At 53.3% G+C, this 26,034-nt stretch overlaps 8 protein-coding genes across 8 annotated transcripts; 4 read left to right on the forward strand and 4 right to left on the reverse strand.

The window, feature by feature from the left end:
• Positions 1-182: 182 nt before the first annotated feature.
• On the reverse strand, positions 183-2,794 carry PSV08DRAFT_378850 (uncharacterized protein; the record flags this gene model as incomplete). The annotated part of the gene is made up of 3 exons (XM_066093357.1): positions 183-2,394; positions 2,452-2,620; positions 2,702-2,794. 3 exons carry the CDS (start codon positions 2,792-2,794, stop codon positions 545-547), a joined length of 2,112 nt encoding a protein of 703 aa, XP_065948734.1. The 3' UTR covers positions 183-544.
• Positions 2,795-5,087: 2,293 nt separating this feature from the next.
• PSV08DRAFT_9689 (uncharacterized protein) lies at positions 5,088-7,191 on the forward strand. Its single transcript, XM_014221815.2, has 4 exons — positions 5,088-5,240; positions 5,316-6,126; positions 6,178-6,952; positions 7,002-7,191. The coding sequence occupies exons 2-4, from the start codon at positions 5,426-5,428 to the stop codon at positions 7,134-7,136; spliced, it is 1,611 nt and encodes a 536-aa protein (XP_014077290.1). The 5' UTR covers positions 5,088-5,240; positions 5,316-5,425; the 3' UTR covers positions 7,137-7,191.
• Positions 7,192-7,593: 402 nt separating this feature from the next.
• On the forward strand, positions 7,594-9,228 carry PSV08DRAFT_184774 (uncharacterized protein; the record flags this gene model as incomplete). The annotated part of the gene is made up of 4 exons (XM_066091907.1): positions 7,594-7,722; positions 7,773-8,287; positions 8,327-8,918; positions 8,998-9,228. 4 exons carry the CDS (start codon positions 7,594-7,596, stop codon positions 9,226-9,228), a joined length of 1,467 nt encoding a protein of 488 aa, XP_065948735.1.
• A 543-nt stretch (positions 9,229-9,771) lies between these two features.
• PSV08DRAFT_9692 (Mis12-Mtw1 protein family-domain-containing protein) lies at positions 9,772-11,871 on the reverse strand. The gene is made up of 5 exons (XM_014221813.2): positions 10,921-11,871; positions 10,676-10,837; positions 10,552-10,622; positions 10,405-10,499; positions 9,772-10,347 (listed from the first exon to the last, which is right to left on the reverse strand). The coding sequence occupies exons 1-5, from the start codon at positions 11,675-11,677 to the stop codon at positions 9,876-9,878; spliced, it is 1,557 nt and encodes a 518-aa protein (XP_014077288.2). The 5' UTR covers positions 11,678-11,871; the 3' UTR covers positions 9,772-9,875.
• A 123-nt stretch (positions 11,872-11,994) lies between these two features.
• Positions 11,995-15,792, reverse strand: PSV08DRAFT_207411 (phosphatidylserine decarboxylase-domain-containing protein; the record flags this gene model as incomplete). The annotated part of the gene is made up of 6 exons (XM_014221812.2): positions 11,995-12,439; positions 12,492-13,243; positions 13,292-14,734; positions 14,796-14,944; positions 15,056-15,447; positions 15,544-15,792. The coding sequence occupies 6 exons, from the start codon at positions 15,790-15,792 to the stop codon at positions 12,272-12,274; spliced, it is 3,153 nt and encodes a 1,050-aa protein (XP_014077287.1). The 3' UTR covers positions 11,995-12,271.
• Positions 15,793-18,593: 2,801 nt separating this feature from the next.
• PSV08DRAFT_364507 (guanine nucleotide binding protein, alpha subunit) lies at positions 18,594-19,825 on the reverse strand (the record flags this gene model as incomplete). The annotated part of the gene is made up of 4 exons (XM_014221811.2): positions 18,594-18,648; positions 18,706-19,262; positions 19,311-19,653; positions 19,708-19,825. 4 exons carry the CDS (start codon positions 19,823-19,825, stop codon positions 18,605-18,607), a joined length of 1,062 nt encoding a protein of 353 aa, XP_014077286.1. The 3' UTR covers positions 18,594-18,604.
• Positions 19,826-20,121: 296 nt separating this feature from the next.
• PSV08DRAFT_378856 (uncharacterized protein) lies at positions 20,122-21,209 on the forward strand. The gene has a single exon (XM_014221810.2). It carries the CDS (start codon positions 20,218-20,220, stop codon positions 21,016-21,018), a length of 801 nt encoding a protein of 266 aa, XP_014077285.1. The 5' UTR covers positions 20,122-20,217; the 3' UTR covers positions 21,019-21,209.
• A 1,977-nt stretch (positions 21,210-23,186) lies between these two features.
• On the forward strand, positions 23,187-25,677 carry PSV08DRAFT_228144 (uncharacterized protein; the record flags this gene model as incomplete). The annotated part of the gene is made up of 2 exons (XM_014221808.1): positions 23,187-23,312; positions 23,370-25,677. The coding sequence occupies exon 2, from the start codon at positions 23,383-23,385 to the stop codon at positions 25,675-25,677; it is 2,295 nt and encodes a 764-aa protein (XP_014077283.1). The 5' UTR covers positions 23,187-23,312; positions 23,370-23,382.
• Positions 25,678-26,034: the final 357 nt, after the last annotated feature.

Here is a 26,034-nt window from a genome sequence, read left to right on the forward strand (position 1 = left end):
CTGCATGCCTCGAATACACCTAAAGTAGAGGCCGAGTCAGAACACTGCTCACTAAACCCGATACCCTCCAATCATCACAAGTCCAAGCAGGGTAGCATCTACTCGACAGGTCAAATTCAGTCACAACAACCACCCTTTGCACTCAAAGACATTGTAATGAACAATAAACATTATATATACTACAGGCAGGCGTATACGTAAATTTGGACCGCATCCAACAGGCCAAGATGTGTCTTCCAGAGACCACAATTGTGTGTAAAATCCAAAAAAGGGGGGTATAATATCCAGCCATCAACGAACCACCTACTCAGCTTGCGCACGCTCATCGGCCGCCATCAGTACAAACGGTGATTACAATGAGTAAGGAATGTATAGAGTAAGGGGTATAGGGCAGAAAATATGATACAAAACCGGACTCGCCGGACAAGAAAGAATGAAGAGGGTGAATATTCGTACGATGTCAGAAAACGAGAAAACGCTAAACGATATGACATACCGAAAAGGAAATGGGCGTATAAGTAGACAAAAGGAAAAGAAAGACGGCTTAGGCCATCATCATGAGTCTCGTTCCACGTTTCTGTAGGTTTCGTGGTCTGTAATTTCCAGGTCCGAGGTGGTTTCTCGGCGGAGCCGCGGCGGTCTGGGCATGTCGCTCGCAATACCTTCGCCCAGCAACTTCAAAATAACCGTCCCGCAGAATGAGACGGCAAGTGAAGCATGCAAAGCACCTAGGGTGGAATTTTTGTCGCGTGTCTGTTTCGAGGTACTGACCTTCGATGCCGCGGTTGCAGGTGTTGCACAGTGATCCATTGAGCTTATGGTAGTGACGCTCGCAGTAAGGTGAGTTGTTAAAGACGTAGAACTCGGCCGTGGGGAAAGGGTCTGCGCATTCTCTGCAAACAAAGCAGTGCTTGTGATACCGCCCAGTGAGACGACCCGACGAGTCTTTGACGGATTTTCCAACAATAGGCTCAGAGCATCCACGACAGTTACCCTTGCTAGCAGGCTTGGACCGCTGCGCATCTTGCTGGCGCACTTCAGGCCCAGCCATACTCCTGAGTGGGCTTCGGCTGTAGTCTTGAGCCATTGGGTCTTTTGGGAACATGCCGAGTGGAGTTCGTGCACCCATTTGTACGGCGGGATCTATGGGAGACTCTGGATACTGCATGCTGATGCCTGGTGGGAACATGGGTTGTCGAGGGCCCGGAGATGGCGCTCGCGGGTATGGTCCCAATCCGGTAGGACTTGGACTTCTCCTAGGATTCTCTTCGGCAGCATAGTCTGGGCGGCCTATTTTGGAAGCTTGGCGCGAGTGAGCAGCTTCCGATTCTGGCGGGCTTGACCTTGAGCTAGCTGTGCTTCGGACACCAGAGCTGCCATAGGAATCGTCAGAGAAGCCAGAATCAGAAGGTGTGTGAAGCGAGTTTGACTGTCCATCACTGGGCCCTGCGGCAGCCAGTGGCGGAGGACGTAAAGAGCGAGATGGTGCAAGGCCTCGCGGCATGTCGCTCACAGAACCATTACGGCTTGGGCCCGGTGAAGGAAACATGTTGCCTTGAGGGAAGAAATCGGATGTATCCAAGTCACTCATATCCATCGGTGGTAAATCCCTTTCTGAGGGCCTTCTTGGTCGTGGTGGTGGTTCTCTCTTGCTTCGGCTGTTCTGTCGCACCGGCTCTGGCGTGATGTTCTCCTGAGCTGGCTGAGCTGGCTGAGCTGGCTGAGAAGAGCGCGAGGATTCCTTTTGCAAGCGGTCCAGGAAAGCATCAATGCCTTCAGTCTGCTCATCGGCCTCTGGGCGCGGGGGTAGAGCCTCTATGTTTCCAACGCGTAGCTTTGGGTGAGAAGGGAGGCCAACACTGCGGTTAGAATATCCAGAGCTGCGCGAAGTATTCGACGTTACAGAGGACCGTACTTGAGGAAAGCTCCTGTTGCTTGAGATACTGCCTTGTGTGCCTGTCCTCTGGTGGCCACTTGTAGATGCATTTACAGCCTGGCCTGATGCGCTTGTTCTACTTGGCCTTGGATCATTCTTTCCATCAAACGGTCCTGGTGCAATGGTGTTCATGCGCTTGGTAATATTCTCCCCTCCATCAAAGCGTGGGCTAAGTGGCGCAAATAATGGGCTTGGTTGGGCGTAGTTTTGGTAGGGATCCAGACGTTCTCGTGGTTGAGGTTTGGCGCTGGTTGGTGTCTTGGGGGGAAATGGCGGAAAAGCACAGTCTAGATTTGAACTGAGGCCAGGCGAGCGAGGAGCCCTTGGTTGGTCTACCGGTGATGTTACACTGCGAGTCATTTTGTAAGGAGACCTTGGCGGGGCCAGTCCTGAAGAGTGACTTTGAGGATTGCTGTAGTCACTGATGGGCGAGGGATCTAACGGCCTGAATGGCTTGTCTGTACAAATCAGCACGCAAGTTTCTCTGCAGACTCGGTGTCATTCTGATTGCTTACTCGCTGCGTTGGAATCAATGCGAGGAGGGGGAGGCATGCGGCCAGAGGGCGCTGGCCGGTCAGATCGATTGCTGAACGTTGGGCCGCCGAAAGTTGCTGCGCGGTTGATTTTTGGAGAAAGAACAGACTGAGGAGAGTCGGTGACGACTGTCGAGGTAGGAGACATGGGCTCGGGCACTGGCGCTGCTAAGAGGGGGGTTAGTTTGGGTAGGCAATACAGCGTTGTATGGTACTCACCGGGCGCCGGGACTGCAGCGCAGACATGGTCGGCCAGATGGAGGATATCAATGTCGACGGCACACGACGAGCATTTGATAGTTGGAAGGGTGCTCATTCGATCCATATTGGCATGCAGAGCTCGCGCACGGGAGCGATAACGAGGCAGGCGGTGCCGGAGTCAGGATGGGGATTGTTTGCGGCCAGCGGGGGGGGAGGGGGGGTGATTGTATTTGTCGAGGGTGGTGACATGGAAGAAGAGCAAGGCGGGCGGCAGACAGTGGTCGACGACGGCTACAAGCGTGCGCCGAACGACGACGCTGGACACACAGGGCTGTTTGATCTTCAGAAACGGTGTGGACCATGCTCAATCAGGGGCAGCATGCGGGCGTGGGCCCGAAAAGGCTACGAGCTTAGAAGGGCAGCGGCTGGAAAATGGCTAGCACGTCCATATGTAGCCGTGGTAGAGGGTGCCGGGCCCCACAATCGACACGCGCAATGTTGGGTATCGCGAAGCCAAACAGAAAGCAACCACGACGCGGTAATGACGGCGGCGGCGCATTGCCCATACAGACCGGCCAGCACGCAGCCTCGCCGGCCGGCAATCAAAGGCGAAGGGCCAATCGCCCCCGGCACCTGTGGCCGCCAGCGGGGGTTCTCGTCGTCGTCTGCACGCAATTCGCGCGCTGGGGAATTGGGCGTGCTGGGGGGAGGTCGGCCGTGCGGGCGATGATTCGGCGGGCATTTCCTTTGGCGTGCACGGGGCGGCAGCTTGCACTGTCGGCTGAATCGTGCGGTCCTCGCCGTTCCAGCATGGCCGCCATTATACCCATCTATACCCATCCATCCCCATCCATTACAGCTGCCAACTGTCATGAAACCCCTCCCGCGCCGGATCTCTCGACACCCACGCAGCGGCTGCCCTGCCCAGCCTCGCCACGCCGCGCCGGCCACGGGGGCGGCCACCTGGCCCTCGATGCTGTCGCACAGCGCGGCGTCGCTGCGAGCCGTCAGGAAGCGACCGAAGACTGACTGTACTTACTGTGCTGGCGAGTCGGCGGTCCGAGGCTCCTTGTTCGCATCCTGTCCCTGCGCCGAACAGCCGCCAGGGGACCAGCACTAGTCGCCCCGCCTGATTGGCTCGACGTGACATCGCTCCCAGCTGCCCGATCTACTACGTTGCAGACAGCAGATTATGGCGCCTCACCACCCCTTTCGCAGCATAAATAGCACCTGCTTGCCCACAATCACCAATCTCCATCCCCCGCCGGCTGCGTCACTGCACAGTAAGCGAACGTCCATGGCCATGTTGCATCATCCCTTCGGAACCTGCTGTTTCGAATCGTCTCATGGCGCGAGCAACAAGCAATGGCGCTGCAAACAACAAATGCCGCCCACACCCACACCCGCCCTCACATGGCCCACAGGTCGATCGCTCATTTCCACATGCAGCCTACCGTATCCGGCCTGATGCAAGCAGCAGCAGGGTTCCTGCCTCCAAATACTTAGCTTTACGCCCCACACCTGTTCGCCTGTTTCCCAGACGGCTAAAATAACGCGGCTCCCTGTCGAGTTTATGTCCAGGATACTTTCCATGTTAGAACACTGTGTGATGGCAGGACTCGTATCTTGCATGGCCTCTGATTGCCCCGGTGACCATTTTTTTCTGTTGCCAACCGCGTCGCGTGCCTTTGCCCTTGTGCAAACATTTTTGAAGCTCCCCGCGTTTCGAATGCCACCTTTGTCCTCGACTGGCGACACGGCCGAGCTTTGAAACAACATCTGGCTCAGGAAGCTGGTCGTCATACTTCTGCGCTGCACAAGACTCGGTCTTTTGGTCTGGTCGATGGAGACTGATGGACTAGAAATCGCCAAGGCAATGACTTGGCCTGAAGCCTAACGCTCCGTCTGATGCTAGGCGCTCTAGCAAGGCGCCCGAGTGATGCCTGGGTGTCGAGGCACCTGCCGCTTCGACTAGTATGTAAACACGTGATGGTGGGGTACTCGTCAAGAAGGTGGGATGTGTTGAGAGCTCTGTAGATACTGTAGGATGCCGTCCGAGCACATACAACGACAGCTGTCCATACAATGTACCGTCTCCTTAGGCTCATACGGCGCTCTTTTCCACGTCACTTGCGTCTTTTGCCAAACCCAACGAGGTTGCTACTGCATGATAGCCACTTAGTGGGGGTGATAGCGGCACATGGCGAATATCCCAAGGACTCGTGCGAGGCATCGATTGGTGTTTCTACGCCTCAAGAGGACTACGGCAATAATGGCGACGACGAAAAGTGGAGAACCAAGAGGTAACGACAAAGAGGCGGTGGGTGAACACGTTGGCCGGCTGCAGGCGGGAGCGGTTGTGAGTGGTAGTGATAAGTCAGCAGCGGCACGAGAGCATTTAAGTGACTACACGGCGCCCCAGCTTCTGCCTGCCTTCACACACCAACATTCTCCCATTGTAGACCATAGCCAGCCGACAAGCTTACAATCTCCTTTTTTCATCAACCACACCTGAAATTTCCCTCGGGCCATTGCCCAGCTGTCAAGACGTTTTCCAATCTCCTCAGCTCGTAAGTACCCCTCCTCCACAACCCCATGGGGACCGACTTCACGACGTGGAGGTGGATTTGACTAACACCCCGCAGGATCCACAACCCATTCGCCGGCCGACGTACTTCTCCTTCTGGGGCAGCGTCGGATCTAGACTTCCGCAACTAAGTTCACCAAATCAACAAGAACTTGAATTAAAATCATCATGGCACCACACGCAGAAGAAAGCGTCGGCAACGCGAATGGGTTGGAGGTGAAGGCGGCCCCCAAGGCTCCTTTCGTCGTCAACTCGCCCAATGTCGAGTATACCGAGGACACCATCAAGACAAAGTACACTTACCGCACCACCGACGTCACCAAGAACGCCGACGGCCACTATGTCGCTGTTCCCAAGGAGACCCTTTATGACTTCAAGGTTGACCGCAAAGTCCCCAAGACCGGTGTCATGCTGGTAGGCTGGGGCGGCAACAACGGTACCACAGTTACGGCCGGTATCATTGCTAACAAGCGTAACCTGGTCTGGGAAACCAAAGAGGGTAAGCGCGGTGCCAACTACTATGGCTCCGTCATCATGGGTTCTACTACCAAGCTTGGTGTCGACAGCAAGACCGGCCAAGAGATCCATATTCCGTTCCATGATCTTCTGCCTATGGTTCATCCAAACGACCTCGTGGTTGGCGGATGGGATATCAGCGGCATGAACCTGGCTGACGCCATGGACCGCGCCAAAGTCCTGTCTCCGTCTCTGAAGTCTCTGGTTCGCAAGGAGATGAGCGCCATGAAGCCCCTTCCCAGCATCTACTACCCGGACTTTATCGCTGCCAACCAGGAAGAGCGTGCTGACAACGTCCTGGAGGGTACCAAGGCTTCCATGGCCCATGTTGAGCAGATCCGCAAGGATATCCGGTAAGTGATGTTCTACATGTGACATGAGTATCCTTGCTAACAACTCAACAGTGAGTTCAAGGCTGCCAACGGGCTTGACAAGGTGATTGTGCAGTGGACTGCAAACACTGAGCGCTATGCCGACATCCTGGAGGGCGTCAACGACACCGCGGACAACCTTCTCAAGGCCATTGAATCTGGCCACGAGGAAGTTGCTCCCTCGACTGTCTTCGCCGTCGCCTCGATTCTCGAGGGTGTTCCCTTCATCAACGGTTCTCCTCAAAACACCTTTGTCCCTGGTGCCATTCAGCTCGCCGAGAAGCACAACGCCTTCATCGGTGGTGATGATTTCAAGTCTGGCCAGACCAAGATGAAGTCTGCCCTCGTTGACTTCATGATCAGCGCTGGTATCAAGCTCACCTCGATTGCCTCGTACAACCATCTGGGCAACAATGATGGTATGAACCTCAGCTCTCAGAAGCAGTTCCGTTCCAAGGAGATCTCCAAGTCCAACGTTGTCGACGACATGGTCGCCGCCAACAACGTTCTGTACAAAGATGGCGAGCACCCTGACCACTGTGTCGTCATTAAGTACATGCCTGCTGTTGGAGACGACAAGCGTGCTCTGGACGAGTACTACGCTGAGATCTTCCTTGATGGCCACCAGACCATCAGCTTGTTCAATGTCTGCGAGGACTCCCTTCTGGCTTCGCCTCTGATCATCGATCTCGTGCTCGTCGCCGAGATGATGACCCGTGTACAGTGGAGGGCTCAGGCTGGTGAAGGTAGCGACGCCAAGTTCAACAACTTCCATAGCGTGCTTAGCGTCCTCAGCTACATGCTCAAGGTACGTCAGACAGACTGTTATGCTTCTCATTTGACTAACTTATTTTCAGGCTCCTCTCACCCCTCCTGGCACTCCAGTTGTCAACGCTCTTGCCAAGCAACGTGCAGCTCTCACCAACATCTTCCGCGCCTGTGTCGGCCTTGAACCCGAGAACGACATGACTCTCGAGCACAAGCTCTTCTAGGCGTCTAATGACACGTGATGGCTACTTGGTATGCACCAGTTGCTTGACTAACCTGACGATTTGCACGGCTAGCTGTGCTTGCGATTAGTTTGACCAACTCCTTACTCTCGTTAAAGTAATATAAAATGTCTTCTCAAATTTGATTTGTTTCTTTCATGATGTGTGCTTGTCGCTAGAAATATGCAATAGAATCTAGTCCAAAGTTTTCTTTTACAGTGTCGAGATATCACCACGACAAGAAAACAGAGACGGTGTCCGATGTCTTCTCACAAATGTTGTTGTTATAGGATATATGCACTTGTTTTTGATATGCATCTCAATATTCTTACGCTATAGGCAGATGTTGATGTTGTTTTAGTCAGACAGTCAGAAGAGGAAGGAGCAACTCTGTTTTTCGAACCAACCCTCACCTCAACACATTTGTGTTTGCCTCAAAACCCGAAGCTCACGCTCGATGATGCCACCACCGTCGTCAATACAGTTCTACTTTTCATCCTCGCCATCAGAGAACAGTGATGGCTTCACCTCAGGGGATATGCAGTCCGCTCATGCCCCGACAGGAGTAGACATAGCAAGTACATGGATAGTATGTTATCTCGATAACCCCATTATCAGGTCATTGCCAACAACTCATAGCCCACACTGGACTACGAGGAAGCCGAGATAGGTTCTCTCGAACCTGGCCCATGTAAACTTGCTCTCATGGGCCGTATAGTGAATTTCAACGACCAAGTTCGACCTACCAAGTCACACAAAGCCGCCCAAGGATGCATCAAAGTCATGGTTGCAGACGACACAGGAGTACTCACTGTACGCCTCTGGTATGCCGAAACTCGATACAAGCTGAAGCTTGGCCAACTCGTTGGCATATGGACAGTGCACATTTCAAACTCGTCTGAATTCAACACACTGGCGCCTAGCACAGCACCACTGTTCACGAGTATGTTCCCTGAAGGCGAGAGAAACTGCCATTTTGCGGTATATGAGGGTAGTGATGATGGAAGCAGATTCAAGAGGCCGTATGGTGTGAAGGAAAGTAGGGCACTAACTGGGCTGATGACATTAAAAAACTTCATGGATGGCGGGTATGACATTGACGAACCCAAGCTGCTTGTCTGTGTGAGGAGCATTGGGGCAAAAAAGAAATGCATGTTGACATTCGTCTTATATTCCACCATTTACAGAAAAAGGCTAACCACACTAGACATGAATCGCAACGGCACAACTTCCGAACTCATATCTCTGGGCATCTTTGACGACACAGTTGATGGCCTCCTGACTCTATACTCCTCCATGTGCGACTCTGCATCTCTCTTCACGCCCTTCACGACCATCCTACTCATTTCCAACCCCAGCTGGCGCATCGACAAGACAGCGAAACTCACAATCACAAGCGGTTCGCGAGTGGACATCGACCCCGACATGGGTGACGCCCGGCGTCTCCGAGCAATGGCCCAACGCCTCACAAAGCGGGAACACGTGAACCCTCTCTTCACCATCCCCCAAACCGCAATCCAGTCTTTCGAGAACGCAGCCATAAAAGCACTGTACACGCTTGCTGATATCGACAGCGTCGCCCGCTCCCTATCTCATTCCAGTACAAAGGAAAGAATAGTCGGCTACCTCAGCGTCCTCATCACAGGCCTCAACATCGTCACTCCCTTCAAGCGCAACATGCTCATGAGCAACGAATGCTGCGGTATCCCGCTCTTCGCTAACAGCGTCCATGTGAAATGCAAACACTGTGAGAACCTAGTCACTCTACGTATTAACCCTAAAATCGTAAGTCTCTTGTTATCTCTTGCTTTGAGCAAACAAAGTAAAATCAGGCTGATCTTTGGATACATTTTTGTATGTGCAGCTCGGTCCCATACTAGATGAAACAGGCCAGATTGGCTCCGGCAAACTCATCCTCTCAGATGACGCATGGTGCCAGCTCCTCGGCCGCACGCCACACCAGCTTGTGGAGACGGATCTAGACGTCCTCGTGTATCTTGAGCAGCGTCTGTTGTTTCTCCGCTTAACCATGGGCTTCGTGCTAGATTTGGAGGATGAAATCGCTAGATTGGCGATATGGTGTGTTAAGAACTAGAAAATCACATGTTGAACCAGATATGCAGTATATTTCTTTCTCTCTCTCTCTCTGCTTATACTCGAGTTCTGAAAAAAAAGGGCAAGGTGAGAGGGACTAAAGGACTCAGAAATTCCAAACATCAATATGTATTTTTCAGCGTTTTTTTTTTTAAAAAAAAAATTTCAACTCAAGTTTAAACAAACAAAAGGTAAGCAGAATTTGGTATATCGTCTCTCCCTAAATCGCAATGCTCCCCGACCGTTTCCATGGTAGAACCAAAAAAACACATGTCCAAAAAAACCCCCCCGCTTCACACAGTAAACAAAAACCTACGATATACCCGCAAATGCCAAGTTGGCCAAACACACATAGACGGGGAGAAGGGGAAAACACCCCATAAAAGCTCTAGAAAGGCCCCAAAAAAAGAACTCCGACATAGATTCATTCTCATACCATGAGGGCGTTGCAAACTTTCCCTATCCCCTCAAAAGAAAGAAGGAAAGAGAGATAGATAGACAGAAAGGAAGAAGCCTCTCCTCCCCCCAAAAAAGGGCTATCGACACAGTCAAAAAAAACTTTAATTCGATTTCAGTCTCTCTCTCTCTGTCTCTCCTTTTCTCAAGGGGATGATGGGAAGAAAAAAAAACCGAACAAAGATCCTTTCTTTATTGCTCCCCCAGCACACCAGCGAGACCCCGCAGTACATCGCCGACGCCAATACCCTGGGTGCCCGCGCGCTCTTTGGCCTCTTTGTCTCTTTCTTCCAGCCGCTTTGCCGCCGTGCCCAGCACGCGCTCGGCCACACGCTCTGCCGTCTGTCTGTACTGCTCGATTTTGTGGACGCCGTCTGCGAAGAGATCGATGTTGGGTTCGAGCGAGTTGGCGAGCGAAGTGAGGTGCGTTTGTAATGTTGTGGGGGATGTGAATGTGAATGCTGATGAAGGTGGTTGCGGGGCTGATTGTGGTTGTGATGAGGATTGGAGGGCGGAGAGTATAGCGGCTTGGTCGGGGTCGAGGAATGACATGTCGATATCTGATAGTGAGGGTGTGGACGTGGGTATTGAAGGTGCGGGGGGTGGAGGCATGGTTTTTGAGGATGAAGCTATGGCTTCCCATGCGGCCTTTTCTTCTTCCAGTCTGCGTTCAAGTTAGTTATATAGCATCTTTTGTATTCCGTAGAATACCCCAACATACAGTTTGATTTCTGCTTCTAGTTCCTCTAACGTGGCTTGATTCTTCTCGTTTTGGGGATTCGGTTTCTTCACTACTGGTGGTAGTGCAGTCTCCTCCTGCATACTTGTCAATTTGGAGCTCGTAATGTATCAAAGCCGGCACATGTACCCTGCTGAACCAATCTGATAACTCGGGTTTGCCAGCGAAATCGTCAATGAGTTCTTGTTCAATCGCCCGTGCTGATTTCAATTAGCCACTCCAGCTTTCAATCTTGCGATTTATCACCACATACCAGCCATGATCGCATTCGCATTTTTAACATTGCCCGACGGCTTTGATGGTAGCGCTCGCGATCCGCACCATGTCAGGAGTTGCTTCATTCGCCGCGGCTCGGGTAGACTTTGCTCAATGTATTTGTAGAACTCTCGGACTTCGACTTCGGAATGAGGTAGCGCTGCAACAAAAATTAGCATGTGCTACTTGCAGACGCGCTGCCCAATGCATTGGCTTGTGCATGCACAATCTGTCCAAACTCACCATTCGACTGACCACTATCAATCAGGGAGCTTGCTCTCCTCCCTCGTAAGCCTGTACTGCTTCTCCGGTGTCCATCTTTGTTCCCCTTTCGCATCTCCTTATTCCGCGCAATGACTGGAGTGTCTGCAAAAGGCAGCATAATTCTTTGGGCGTTTGGATCACGCTTCTTCGCATTCTGCAACTCATTGTGCGTGGGTGTTTGCACGCCAGGGTACGCGTTTGCTTGTGGTTGCACTTCCGGAGCCGGGGTAGTTTGATTCTTCTTTTCCTTCACTACGGGGGCGGCGCTCTTCTTGGTCCGTGGTTTTGCTGCAGCAGGCTCCTTGGGTTTTGTCCGCACCTCCAACTGCTCTCTGTCGCCAGAAATACGCGCTGACCTCCGTCTTTTCCCCGAGTCTGGTGATTCTGGGCCGACTGCCGCAATCGATTGCTTCTTGCGACGCGCGGGCTGCACAGCCTTCTCCACGGGTAGGGGCTCTGGTTCCGGTACTGGAGGTGCTTTCGTGGTCCTTCGCGATGTGCGACGCGAGAATTGAAAGCCATCATCGTCCTCGTCGTACGCAGCAGCTTTGGCTTTCTTCTTTGGCGCAGCAGTTGGCTTCTTGGTCGTCCCATTTACTTCCGTCCTTGGCCGCTTCTGCACAGGCGGCGCATCGTCATCGTCGAAAGCTTGTTTTGCGCTCCTTCGTCGCGTCGTCGGTCGGTTTGTGGCCATAGGAAGCGATTGCAGCGGGGAGCGCACGAAGATGGTAGTCATGAGTCCAGTTTCTGCGTCACGGGGTTCGAAGAGTTGGTGTTCGGTCAAAGCGCGTGCATGGGCGCGGCGGACAGGCGAGCTATCGTCGAGTAAAGTTGGGCGCGAGTGAAGGCAATGCGCGTGCGATCCAAGTTATGCTCTTAGTATAGGCAGGGCGTGTGTAATGATTAGGCGGTAACGTGAATATCCTTGGGCGACGGGAGTGGAGGGGAACGGTCGTCACACGGGAGCAAGCAAGTTGGTGTGTGCACCTGCCGCCAGCATCATCAAAACAATGATTTCAGGACTAGCGCGTGCACGTGACGAGGTGATTAGCGTTCCCCACAGCGCAGCAATCAAACATGCATGCAAGTAAGTAATGTAAATATATGTACATAATACGATATCTCTCTAGGATGCACCTTATCCACCACAACTCGAGAAAACCTCTTAGAAACGCCCGAGAAAAAGCGACAATCCACGCCGCTGATCCGTATGCTTACATTCCATCATAACCTCGTTACGCCAAGCGTACCACAAGAATGATACTGAATATCCAAGCCTGTCCATGCCTTTTGTGTGTGCCTATTCGTGCACACTCTAACGCGATCTATTCTACATGCCAGCGCCAGGCATGGGTCCTTTGACACCTGCAGGTGCCAAGCTACCCTCGATACGGCGCTTGGCATCCTGCTTCTCTTCATGGGTAGGGTTGCTTTTGCGCATGTCTGGAACGTGAGCTGGCCTGTTGGGACTGTGGCCAATGGACATGCCGACGCGGACCTGGCAGAGTGTTAGCAAAATCGACACAACGTAGGAATCAGATGGTACTTACAAGAGTCTCCAGCGCAGAGTTTGAGTTTTCCACAAGATCCTCATCGTATCGCATTTGGCCAGGCTCGAAAAGGAGCAGCAAGGTACTGCCACCAAACTTGAAATAGCCGAGCTCTTCAGCACGCTTGACTTGCTCGCCCTTCTTGCGCGTGATAACGGTACTACCGACCATCATGGCGCCTACACAAATAATCATGACACGGCCATGTGCAACAGAGTCAATGGGAACAACGACTCGGACATTTTCACCGTACACGTCCAACGCTGAGCGAATAGCCATTGGGTTTACAGTGTAGTATTCACCTTCAATCGTCTTTGGTTCGTCCAAGACTCCATCGACAGGGATGTGGAAACGATGGTAGTCTTGCGGCGCCAGTCGGAAGATGCCGAGTGATCCTCCATGATAACGCTTTACGTCTTGCGGATAAGCGTCGCCAAGCAGGCGCTCAATGGTAAAGTCACGACCCTTGACCCAGATGGCCTGTGCTGCATCGATGGTATTGAAAACAACGGTTCGGCAATCGGAAGGCGACACAATTACCCTTGGGTCGTCGGGTGCAGAGCATGGGCGCGCACCCGGCTTCAGTGCGCGGTAGAAGAACTCGTTAAAGTTCTTGAACTGATCCGTGGGCAACAAGACCTCGGACATGTCGAGTTGATGGAAGTTGATAAAGGGTATAATCTCAGAGGCAGATGCAGGGTCGTCGTATTTTCGTCCCTGCTTGAAGCTGAGAGACTTGAGAAGCTTGCGGACTATCAATGGTTAGCATTTGTGGCTCCATGCGAGGATGAGTAACCTACTTCGCTTCTTTTCCATGTTGTTCGCCTTCAAACCCTTGTAAAGCAGACGGATGCCCAGACGTACATAAACACTCATACGCTCCTCGTTGATCTGTCCCGTAAGACGATCCTGAACAAGGATGTTGGCCGAGTTTGCGCCCAGCTTGTAGCCACCGTACGAGATCTTGGTGATGACCTTGGAGTACCACTTGCGCTGAGCCTGGCTTGACGTAACAAAACCAGCCATGACAATGTTATTCACCTGTCTCCAGTCTTGACTGGCACATGTAGCGATGTGGGTAATAATATTAGCGTCTGAGCGCTTGTTGAGCTTCGGCTGATGGCAGATGGGACATTCGCGAATCTCAACGACGTGCTCCTCGCCCTTGTCATCTGCCAGATCGTCAATCTGGATATCAGCTCCTTCTTCGCCTTCCTTGCCCAGGGTATTGGTCTCCAAGACCGGAATGGAAGTGGTGGAGCTGCTCTGGTTGATTGGAGTAAGCATTCCAGAGGTCATTGGTGTCTGTGAACCCGATACAAAAGACCCATCCGTCTTGGCGTTCTTTGCTTCTGTGGCTTCTAGCTGGTCCTCAAGACAAATTACGGCCTCATCAAATGTGAGGAGGTGTTCTCCGTTGTGACGATACGCAAATCGCTCAAAGAAGCTGTCAATGGTGGCTTCGTGCAGCGTAGAGCCAAGCGTGTCGAGCATTGTGGTGAGCTCGACCTTATCCAGCAAACCGCTCTCATCAGCGTCGTACTGCTTGAGCATGGCTCTCCAAAACTGTTGCCGAAGGGCCTTGTAAGGGAGGTATTTGGCGCGAATATAAAGTGTTGGGCTGTGCTTGTTCTCCCAGCGCTCCTGGTGCTTCAATTCCAGGGGAAGGGTATACATTTTCAGGTCCTCATCATCCACAGCTGATGGTTGGAGGTTGAGCGTGCTGCCCGGGGTAAGATTGCCGTTGGAGTCGGTAAGGGCACTGGGCGGAGCCCCTGGTGATGGAGGCTGCGTCCCGCTCGCATCTTGTACGGAGAGCGAGCCAGTCGACGATTCTTTCTTTAGTGATGGCCGGCCCAAACGAGAGAGGCTGTGAGTAGACCCAGAGCGGGACATTGGGATGCGAAAGCGCGACTTTTTTGAACCGCCATCAGGAGAGATGCCGGGGGAATCTGATGGTTCTGGGAGCTTGTAGAGGCCCGTCTCTGGGTCCTCTTGGGGAGCTGTAGAAATCGCCTTCTCGAGCGGAAAGTTCACCGTGCCGACGTAGTCGTTGCCCGAAAATTTGTCTTTGTCCATGACGGTGAAGTTGACCGAGTAATTGGTTTCGTGGCGCATGACTTGGAAGACGAGCTTTTCGTCGAATACGGGGTTAAGGTCGTGTCTGACCGTTTTGGTACGGTATGTCTTCTTTCCGAGCGATGTGATGACAAAGGGATCCATGTCAAATGTGGTTCGTGTCACTGAGAAATGCGTCAGTGTGTGTGTGTGTGAAGGCGCCGAGTGGTACAAAAAACAACTCACCATTGCGCTCCGGTGGCAGATCGGAACATCGCTGGACTTCAAGGAAAAGAACACCAGCCACATCGCCGCTGCTCGAGTAGGCGTAGCCGGTCTGGCCCTTGACCTTTCGCTTCAATCGCGCAAGCTTGAGCTTCTTGCGCCGCTTCTCCCTCTTCTCGGCCTTCTTGGACTCATCCTGGGCCTCGTCGGAGCTCGAGTCGTCGTCTTCCTCGGCGTCGGTGCTGTTGCCGTTGCTGTTGCCGCCCAGGTCTTCGTCATACTCGTCGGGGCTGGGCGCCTGGCCTGCAATGGCAAAGAACTTTTGCAGTATTTGTTCTGGGCTGGCGCTGAGGTTTTGGGGGTCAATGAGGGTGAATTGCATCTGGATCTCGCCCGAGACGACCGACTTCTTCTTGCCGGAGCGGCGGGCCTCGAGGGGAAACCATTGTGGCTCCTGCTGGGCCAGGCCGTTCTGGAAGTGATCCTCGAGTATGACGTCAAATTCGCCCATGTAGTCCTTGCCGAAGCGGTCCTTGTCCCAGCAGACGACTTCGAGCAGGAGGCTCTGCTCGCCGACAACGGGCAGCTCGAGCGTCTCGTTCCATTCTGGATTGAGTTGTTTGTTGATGGTGGGGGTGGTGATTTTGGCGTCGCCGAGGGTGAGGACGAGGTACTGCTCGGCCGTGTTAGCGTGTGTTTGTGTGCGTGTACATGTATGCGCACATGTGCTAGACAGCTAGCCATGCTCGCGGGGGGGATGGGCGCTCACGGGGTCAGAGGTGCCGCTGCGGTCCTTTGCAGCCAGGTCTCTGCCCTTGATGACGGTGACCCTCAACACCAGGCCAGCTGGGGCGGGCTGCTCGGACATTGGGCGGGTGCGGGGGCTGCTGTTGCGCGAGGCAGGCACGGAGGAGGCTGGGGTTTGCGTGCTTGGGGTCGAGGACGAGTTGTAGCAGCTGGTCGGGCGCTTGAGGCGGTGCGGAAGCGAGAGCCTGGTGGTAAATGTAGGACGGGGCATGTTGGCGGCCAGCCTCGGTCTGCCGACTGCACCGCCGCCGGGGCGAGGGGGGGGCTGCGTGGCTACGCGTTCAATCAAGGCCCTGGTGATCGGTCCGCGGCAGCCAAGTATTGCTTGGTGATGCGCCGCCCGTTGGCAGGACGTTGGCTCACGACATGTGCTGCGCGCACTCTGCTCAGTCGAGATCGAGGGAGAAAAAGAGAAAGGGAGATGCTTCTTCTGGCCGGGCGTTTAGGTTTAAGGGGGGGAACGGACAAAAGAGAGGGCTTGGGGGCCGCCGCATATCTAGGCCTGTACGTGTGTGCACGCACAACAGAGGGCTGAACGAGGCCGGGCTTCTCCTCCTCTTCTGCCGTCAGCTGGGGCAAATGCCGCGCTCCAAACCCCCCACTGCCTCTGTCTTATTGCTCGTCCGGCCCTGGCTGCTTAGACAACGCGCCCCCGAGTACCTATCCATATCTACTGTACGCGGGCGCCTAGCCCATCTACACATGCACATACGCCCGCGTCTTACTACATTACACGCACCTACATGTACCAGAGCCTCTAGCGGGGCACCCTCCGCGCACCCTATCTGCCCACCCATGTATCTACTGGCATGCATCCATGTGTACGAACGAGTGGGATGCTGCACAGCCCACCCATCTGCCCTGCACCACCTCGTCCCTCAGCCCGTCCAGCGGGGGGCCTCGAGTGCGTCAGTTCTGTTACATCCATCTGACCGTCCCCGATTCGCCATGTTCCTGGCTAATCGGCACGTCTTGCTGGTGGGTCTGGGATAGAAAGCCATGGTTGATGCATACGTATACATGTGTATCTATCAATATACATGACATACATGCTGCCAGATATGCCGCACCGGCACCTGCATTCAACGCACCTACATACATACGTAAGTGTTTACTGAATAACAAAACCCACTCTAAATTGGCGGCGTTGTCTGGGCACCTCCACATGGCGCTCTGGGCACCCCTGGTTCCGTCCGGCTGACCCGTGGCTGGTGCTGTGGCTGCTGCCGTGGCTGATGCAAGCCAAGCCGCAACTCCGGCTATCACCAAGCAAGACTTTTTCCACATCTGACGTCGTTTGTTAGTAAAACAAAATTTGTCGTGCTTACCCTTCTAGTATACGTATACCTGATTTTGGGGCTAAAATCAGAAAAAACCCTACATCATCATGTTCCCTCACCCATGCTATACTATCCAAGTTTCTCTCTTTCAATCCTCCCGCGCTACACCTTCCGCTCCAATCCGGCACCTTCCAAATCAAAGAAAAGAAAAACACAAACACCACCCCCCCCCCTTCTGTCAAATAACATCATCTTCCACCACGAACCATGAAACCCCTCCCAGACACCCCTCAAACCCCTCTCCCCTCACTTGGCACTGCATCACTTCTCCCTCACCTCACACCCGCCCCCTAACCCATTCGCAACACCAAAACAAAAAAAGCCCGCCACCAGCGACTTAGTCTCGCATCCCAGAAATTGCTGACCACGTCTAAGACTCCGCTACTTGACCATCCGGCCCGAATAACACAGGAATAGCCCCTCTACCCCCGGAAGGAAGACCACCCCCCCTTCCCAAGACTACTTACTAGAGAAAATCAGTTAGAGGAAAATTGCTTTCGCCTGCAGCCGGCACATCGTTGATCGTCTCCCGGGTTTGGGAGAATGGTAAGAATACGAGCGACGGGAGGGAGGGAGGGAAGGAACCCGAGGGTTTGGGTTTTGGATTAGTTATTTTTCATTTGTTGATAAGTCATCATCTGGTTTCATTGAATCGTGTATTGTGTAATGTGTGTATACAAGATACACACATGCGCATGTAGACTTGTGTCAGTCGAATTCTTTTCTTTTCTTCTTTTTGATCCACCATTCCCCCCCCTTTTTTTTTCCTGGTCAAAAAACCTCCGCCCACCCCCACCTCCCCCTTGCATATCAGCGGAGATTTGATCTCGAACAAGCAAAAAAAGATTTCATCTGGACCTGACTGTCCAGAGGGAGTTAAAAAAAAAGAAAACAAGATCAAAAGAATATAATGATATTACTTTCCCCCCTACTCACTATCCTATCTTTTCTCTCTGTCTCTCTCTCTCTTTGCATTAATTAATATTCGATATAACTACATATGATAAAAAAGAAAAACAAAGCGTTCTCATATACCAGATTTTTGCTTTCATCATTTCACTACATATCTCACGCACGCTGTGTACATACTTGAAGCGGTGGCGGAACCGGCCAAATCAACAAGGGAATAAGTAGCAGCAAGAAAACAAAACGTACTCTCTCTTCAAACAACGTGGCAAGTAGGTAACATGGTGGCTATCGGAGAGAGAGAGGGTGGGAAAAAAAGGAAAAAAACAGGACTTAGTATTAGGAAATGAGGAAAACCTCCCTCTCTCCCCTCCCCTCCCTTCTTTTGGCAGCTGCTACACACACACACACACACACACACATACACACGCGTCGACTCGATGTTCCACAGAAATACTTTCTTAGTACCAAAGGGGACGGTGGTTCCAATACCCAATCTCTCCTTGTCCAGGAGAAAGATGTTCAAGGGAGAGGAAAAAAAGGAAAAAAAGATAAGAAGAAAAAACCGCTTCGCAGATGGTGAATCCATGGCGTCGCCGGCCCGTCTGCAGGGTATCAAAGAGAGAGCGGTGCGGGCCGAGAGTAAGCCATTTCTCGACAGAAGCGCAAGCATGCAAAGCAAAGTCCACAACGCCTGTAAAAGGACATGAGGCAGGCATACAAGCTGTGATACGAGTTCAAGGTGAAAGAGGTTCGTAGACTCAGTCGTTCTCGTGCTTATATCAAGCCGCACAACCGCAGGTTCTCCTGGATTATAATATCTGCAAAAAAAAAACTGTTAGCGTCGTGCGCCACAAAACAAATGTGGTGTTACGTACCGTTTACTGCAGCCATGACGAATCGAATTTGCATAGTATCCGTGGCGCAGGTAAAGTGCGTGTAGATTTGCTTCGTCTCATGTTGGTTCAGTGAGACGAATCGGTTGAGGATGTAGTCGCATGCAGCCGCATAGTCTGGGCCACCCTCGTAATCGGGGAAGTAGTTCTTCATTGGGCTGACGGGGAGCTTCTCCTTGAAGCGATCAATCTTGTTGAGGAACAGAATGATGGATGTCTTAACAAACCACCGCGAGTTGCAGATGGAATCGAACAATGTAAGGGCTTCTTGCATACGGTTGACAGTCTCATCTTCAAACAGCAGCTGGTCGTACTCGGAAATGGCGACCAGGAACAGGATGGTGGTGACATTCTCGAAGCAGTGTATCCACTTCTTACGCTCTGATCGCTGACCACCGACATCGAACATGCGGTAGGTGAGATCGCCGATGATAAAGGTCGTCTCAGTAATACCAGTCGTCTTGACACGCGAACGGAGGACATCCTGGTCATTGGGGATATAATCAGGCGCGGCAATGCGGTCAATCGAGTCGAAGTAGCTAACATGGTCAGTGGCGATGCACGGGTAAAATTGAGATGGAACTCACTATTTGGCCGAATCGTTGAGCTGGTACTCGCGCGAGCGTTGGAAGCACTGCTGCACGCCGGCATCTTTCCAGAGAACCGAGATGGCGTTACCAACCTCTGGTGGCAGACTGTCGCCCTCGATCTGGGCAGGCTGCATGAAGATGGTCTGGACGTGGTATTCGGCGCGCTGGTCGTCAAGCGGGAGCTCGAGCGACTCCATGGCCTCGAGGATGACGCGCATCGACTGGACCGTGTTGCTGAAGATGATCTCCTTGAACGACTCTCGCTCGTCGCGCGAGTAGCCGCCCTCGTGGATGAGCTTCATCTGCTTGAGGATGGTCGACTTTCCAGACTCTCCAGCTCCTACATGGTGTTAGAGCCTGTGTGTCGCAGGTGCAGGCGGCGCGCAATACTGACCAAGGAGCAGCATTTTGATCTCATTGCGCTGCATGAGCTTGTCGCGCTTGAGCTGGTTCTCAATCTCCTCATTTCTCTGCTTTCCCTCCTTCTCCTCTGTGCTCATTCCGCAGCCCATGATGGCGGTTAGGGACGGGGTCCGGTGTAGTGATTAGGGTTAAGGTAGGTAGCGATGTTCCGTCGAGGCCGGCCAACACGGAAACCTGGTGGATAGTGTCAACAAAGGCTCAATGGGCGGCGGCAGTGGGCGATGCACGAGTGGAGCAGCGCGCAGGCGGGCTTAGCCAGGTGAGGGAGGAGTGATGGGTAAGCAAGGCTGTCGCAATGGCAGAGCAGCAGCGGCGGCGGCGAGGTCGAGTGCAATGGCGATGGCAAGATTGCGTGCATAAAAAAAGAGGCTCACCTGTTATTACAAAAGACTAGGTCGCAATTGCGGGAGTGCTTGGGCGCGTGGGCGTGTGTGTTGAGATCAAACGGGGAAGGGGTAAAAGACGAAGAGGGTGTCAAGGGATGGCTGGCGTATGGACGACGAGGCTCGCTTCGCTTCGCTCCGAGGTCTCTCAGGGTTGCTGCACGGTCGGTTCGGGGGGGGAAGGATCGACTGGGGTGTTCTGCAATGGCGAGGCGAGGGCTCGGTTGGGCTGGCGGGCTGGCGGGCTGGTTGGGATGCAGACAGCAACGACAGCAACAAGCAAAGGCGGCGGGAGGCAGGACAACGGGCGGGAGTCGCTCGCTGCAGCAGAGGATTGTGGGAGCCGGCAGGTTGGTGACGACGTTTGGGAGAAGCAAAGAACAAGAGGATTGTATGATGAGGGCTTGAAGAAGGCCGCGAAAGGAGACGCGCTTGCCGGAATGGAGCGGTGCCATCCTGGAAAGGAAGGGCCACCAGAGTCTAGCTGGGCAGGCGCGGGCCACTCTCTGCTGCTGCACCACAGACACCATGGCAAGACCAGCACGACGGCACCACCGCGCCCACAGCCTGCAGCCCACAGCCCACACACGCAAACCCTCCGACACCTGCTTGTTCGTGTCTGCCGGCCTGGAGCGGCCAACCCTCCTGCTTGCGGCCTAGCTGCTACATCTGCTGCTACTCTTGTTGCCGCTGCCACGGCCTGCCGCTGTCTGTCTCTGTCCATGTCTCCGGCATGTCTCTGCCGCTGTTTTGCTTTCCGTCTGCCCACCGCCAACAACAACAGCACCACCACAACAACAACAACAGCAACAACAAAGCCCCCGCCCCGACACTCTACCCATAACACACTACCTGCCCACTCTCGGCTTCCAGGAACCCGCCTTGGTGTACCTGCTTAGTCGCTCGCCCGCCCGCCCACTCTCTCACTGGCTCGCTCATCCTTTCCCCTCTCGCCCCGTCTTCCGCTGGCTCGCCGTAGTAGTCTATCTCTGATTAGCAATCGGCTCCGCGCCTGTCGTGCCCGTTGGACATGGAAGCGCTGTCCACGCACCCAACTCCCGAACTCATCCCGCCCGACTTTTGTCTGGCTACGCTTCTAGAAGGTTTTGTGGAAAATGAGGGCCCCATAGAATTTAAGAGTAGGCCGACGCTCGGAGCCCCAGCAGACCCCAAGCACGGCTCGAAACCTTGTCTTCCTCCGCCCCATGCAGCCACACGCCTCCACCTCTGCACGCCCGCTCCCCCTCTGCCTTGCCCTGCCTGCATTCGCTGCTGCATATCCACGCTGTATATCTTGCCTCCGCCTCCCTATCTGCTACTGCATTTGCGTTCACACAGAAGGAAAAAAAATCTTCTGCTGTGCTACTCTGTCCCGCCAGCCACTTGTCGTTCGCTTCCACTGAGCCTGGACCATGCTTCTATTGGCGCCTGACCGTTTTGGGCTAGTCGCCAAAGGCCGCCTACAGTCGCCAAACCTCCGTCGTCACATCCCCCCCTCATCTCCCCGACTCGTGCACGCCAGAGCCAATCGCCGCTGACGCCTGTCTCTGGTTCTATCAACCACTCTGGCTATCCTAACGGTCAAAGTAAACCATGTGCCGTCGTCATCTTGCCTCAGCGCCGGGTGCAGGTGGCAATTGCCTTGCCTCGAGAGCACTGATCAGCTCTTGTGAACGCGTAACGCTACTGACCGTTCGATTGACCTTTTCTGCATCTCGAACCCATTATCCATCTCTTAGGCCCCCCTACAACCTACCTCCCAGACCCGTCCATTTCTTCGCCAGGATCATGCATTCAGAGCCACGGCTTTGGTCTCGATATCTTGACTCGAACACGCGGGACGATCCACGAACCACACGTGGAAGCCATGGCCATGTGTGAGCATTCGGTGAAAAAAGGGGCATGGTATCGATCCAACAGACGCTCTACCATTCTCACAACGCTTACGCTGGTGCTTTTAACTTTTGTCACCACCTTCTTGTAGGTAATCGCTCCATGTTGCTCACGATCGATCGCCCGTGCTTCTCATTGCGTGCGTGCAGAGCATTTCAGAGCCATTTTGAGCTGATCATCATCTCGACGATGCTCATACGCGCGCATGGACTTTTTTTTCAGTTGCCGTCTTATCTTAGGTGTGGGTGTAAGTATTACATATACTGTACATACACTGCACATGTGATGATCTTCTGTTTCGGTCCTTCCACACCGTTCAAGCTCCACAACCTACGCAACATCCAAGTCCCAACTGCGTCATTCTGACTAGTCAAGTTCTTATGCCCACAACATCGGACCGTCTCGTCTGCGGACCTTCTCGCACACTACCATAGCCGCGATCTCACCATCCGCCTGTCGTTCGGGGATCGTTGCATCTGATCTGCACACCCGCAGGCAACTCTAGCCGCCAGGCACCATCGCCAAGCACGTGATGTCGATTGAACCTGGAGTGGTTTTAGTAGGGCGCTTTGCAGGTTCCGCCCATTCCCCGATGCAGGTCCCTGTTTAGACCGGTATCCGGTATCCTGTGTCCAAAAAGCTACAATTAGTTACTACGCTTTTGCATATGGATGCGTGCAGTCAGGTGACGTTGCAACCATTGACAACGCAGAGGCACCGTCAGTCGAGTATCGCATCATACGGACCAACTGCGGCCGTGTGCTGGTACGCAGAGTCCCGCATTGTCACTCATAATGCACAACTGCAATGTATTTTCGTCTCCTGCATGCACGTAGGCCAAGACTCGCTTTGGGGTTCTGCGCAACGACTTTCCCGATGCCGTGCAACTACTGGCTGACGTGGTAGACTAGTTTTGTTCCTCAGCGCTTAGCGCAGCATGCCAGCGCCTAGAATAGCATCTTCGCCTTACCACACTGTGTCACCGACGCCTTTTCAGTCAATCATTCTGTATTCATTCTGTGAGCGCTTACCATGGGTGTCAATGGCCTCGGTATGCCCCCCAATGTACCGTCTCAGCGGTTGCTCAGGCACCGCCCCGACACGGCGGCTGGCAAAGATGCCCCCATACATATTGGCAGCCTACCAGCCGCCGCTGGCTTGACTTGGATACTTCAACAAAACTTCATGAGGCCAGAGACGTTTTACGAGTTTCCTTGAGTCTTTCTCCTTCAATTTCCTTGCCTCCTTTCGCTGCAGGTCCAGCGCTTCCTTGCATCTGCCCTCATGTCTAGATCTCCTAGTGAGTACACTCTTTGACTTGCTCCGATCTGAGAGCATGTAGCTTATGCTCGCGCAGATCTCGTACAATTATGCTTTTGCGCCATTTCAAAAGGCCATGGATATCACCAGTCTTCTTAATATTAGCTTCGCCGTTGCTGGCAGCTCCTACTGCCACTCCTACACCACAAGCACTTCCTCAATTGCTTCAAGAAAACGTACCATCTTGTGCACAATCATGCCTATGGACTTCGCTGGACGAAAGGTTTCCCGTGGCATGCTTTGGTCAACAAAGTCTTCAGTGTCTTTGCTCTCATTATAGTACCGCGGGAGAGTCACTCGGTGAAGTGGCCTTGGGTTGTATCTACTTGTCGTGCCCAACACAGGACTCCAAAGGCTATCTAAGTGCGGCCTACGGAATATGCCTAGGACAGGCATACGCCGTCGTGCCAACCAAAAGTGTTCTTACCTACGTCGTGACCTCTACGGCATCGCCATCTTCGACGCAGTCGGTGACTACTCCGACCACGACCACGACCTCGACCTCAACCATCATTTCAACTCGGCCTACCCAGACCAGTTCGAATCAGTCTGCTTTCGCTGATACTGCCTCATTAATATCGTCATCTACTTCTTCAGCGACACCGACATCGGCTCCAGTCGCCAAAGCTGCAGATGAAAACCCAAGAATGACGCCTGCGCAGATTGCTGGGCTGTCAGTAGCGGCAGTGGCTGCGTTTGTCTTGGCTATCGGGCTCATGGCTTTGAGCGTGTGGCTAAGAAGACGGAAGGAGCAGCGAAATACTATGCTTATTGATGATAAGGGCCGGGGACAGCAGGACAAGGCCTTTTCTACACGGTTCTCGCATTACGTTCCTGTGCAAGGCAACTCCGACTCTGCAACGCAACTTCCGCACATGCCTGCACTGGCACTCGTTCAGGGGAGACGCCAGAAAGGAGTCCGCCCAGTGCAGCGGCTTGGAGTAGGAACTTCCAACGGCTCGTCTAATTCGTCATTGCCATTGGATCAGATAGGCGTGGCTATAAGCGCAGAGCTGGATGGATATCCCCTAGCCCCGAAGAAATCAGCACCAGCTGCCATCAAGAAGACAACTCCGGACAATAACCAATCACAAACCAGCAATGTTCTACGCCCCGTTAGTTCAATGACAGAAGAGACTGTTTTTGAAGAGGACGAACCAAGCTTGCATCAGAGATCCTCGATGATGCCACCACCTCAAGTTCCAGTCCTACCTATTCGCTCATTGCAACCCGCTAGGACAGCACCGTATCCCAACGATGGCAACGCCCGCAAGAACAGCCGAAACTCTGAGTTGTTTCTAGAAATCCCGTCCAACAAGGGAGGACAGCAGTCGAAACGGATGGTTGTAGCAGAACTCCCTGGGAATAGTGCGCCACAATCTCGTCCGCAGGCCGCGACACACCCACGTCTCGCATCGCCTTTCCAACAACCATCCACAGCTACTTCGTATCAGTCCAAAGCTACAACTGCAAGCTCGCGCGAAGATAGCACCTCTGGAGATATTATCGACTACTACTTTTCCAACCATCGAAGCCGTGAGGCGCCCAAGGCTAGCCCTACGCGCATCATTCGGCCTAAAGAGTCACCCAAAACAGTCGAGATCAGGCCAAAGAAGTCGTCTAGTACGCTTTCTCGGACCTGGACGAACCAGCGTGATTCGTTGTCTAGCCAAACGTCCTTTGAAACAGTCGATCCTAACGATCCGACGCCTGAAGACGAAGACGACCAGAAACAGCTTTCCGACGACAATAATATACCGCAACTGTCGCCGGTCGCAGAATCTCCAATTTCCAATTTGCGGTATCCAAAGGTGCCGCGAGCCTCGAATCAGCTAGTATCACGCAGCCCACAACAACACAGGTTCCAGAGTCCACACAGAGTCCCAGATGCATCGTCACTTCTTCACAAACGCAACAACACTCTTCCCCCGCTTCTTCTCGAATCGCGGCCCCGACTTGAGAGTCCGCATCGCGATCCGTTCACCTCGCCGCCGCGCCGTGTCGTCAGCCCACCTCGTAATAACAGCCGCTCTCATGTGCGCAGCATCAGCGCCGAGTCATGGAACATGACACCCGCCTCTAAGAATGGCATTGATAGAAAAAGCCGTGTGCAGAGTGGAGCGTGGGGTAAGAGCCCGGTCATGTACGAGGAGCAGGCTGTGAGGCCTCTGAATGTGAGGAGGAAGAGAGAGGACATGACGGAAGTGAACATTGGAAGAGACGTCAATGTTGACTTTGACGCAGACGGGCTTAAGAGTCCTGTGTGGGTCCCAAGACTGACGCCGAGGAAGAAGGGTGAAGATCTATTTCTGGAGGTTGGGTGGGGAGATGGTGTGCGAAGGTGAGAAGTGCAGCATACACGGAGCGGAAGATGGACTTGATTCTTAACTATACATATACCCTTTCGTTTGTCTTGTGTATACAATTTTCTAATTTGGTGGGGGGAATGGGAAATGGGGGCGGAGATTGAACTCTAGACCTGACTGTATATTTCTTAGCGTTATTTCTACATGTTTACTCATTGTTCCTTGCTGCATTGCACACAGGCGCGCGTGTCGCTATACATGGATCGATTGGTGCTTGGCGCGCAGGCTCTGGTTGGTGTTGATCAGGGTATTAACAGGGTAAAATGGACTTTCGAGTCCCGCTTAGGGCTAATTACAACATCAACACCAAACCCCACGCTGTCACAGTCGTCGAAT

The sequence above is a fragment of the Bipolaris maydis genome (genome assembly GCF_028858645.1).
Source record: "Bipolaris maydis strain C4 unplaced genomic scaffold PSV08scaffold_11, whole genome shotgun sequence".
Taxonomy (NCBI): Eukaryota; Fungi; Ascomycota; class Dothideomycetes; order Pleosporales; family Pleosporaceae; genus Bipolaris; species Bipolaris maydis.

Coding starts and splice junctions, on each gene's coding strand:
- PSV08DRAFT_9689 (XM_014221815.2), top strand. CDS start 5,426: ATGGCACCACACGCAGAAGAAAGCGTCGGCAACGCGAATGGGTTGGAG. Junction 6,127..6,177: donor CAGATCCGCAAGGATATCCG/GTAAGTGATGTT, acceptor ACAACTCAACAG/TGAGTTCAAGGCTGCCAACG. Junction 6,953..7,001: donor TCCTCAGCTACATGCTCAAG/GTACGTCAGACA, acceptor ACTTATTTTCAG/GCTCCTCTCACCCCTCCTGG.
- PSV08DRAFT_9692 (XM_014221813.2), bottom strand. CDS start 11,677: ATGACTACCATCTTCGTGCGCTCCCCGCTGCAATCGCTTCCTATGGCC. Junction 10,623..10,675: donor TGCGAATGCGATCATGGCTG/GTATGTGGTGAT, acceptor AATTGAAATCAG/CACGGGCGATTGAACAAGAA. Junction 10,500..10,551: donor TATCAGATTGGTTCAGCAGG/GTACATGTGCCG, acceptor ACAAGTATGCAG/GAGGAGACTGCACTACCACC.
- PSV08DRAFT_378856 (XM_014221810.2), top strand. CDS start 20,218: ATGGCTGGCGTATGGACGACGAGGCTCGCTTCGCTTCGCTCCGAGGTC.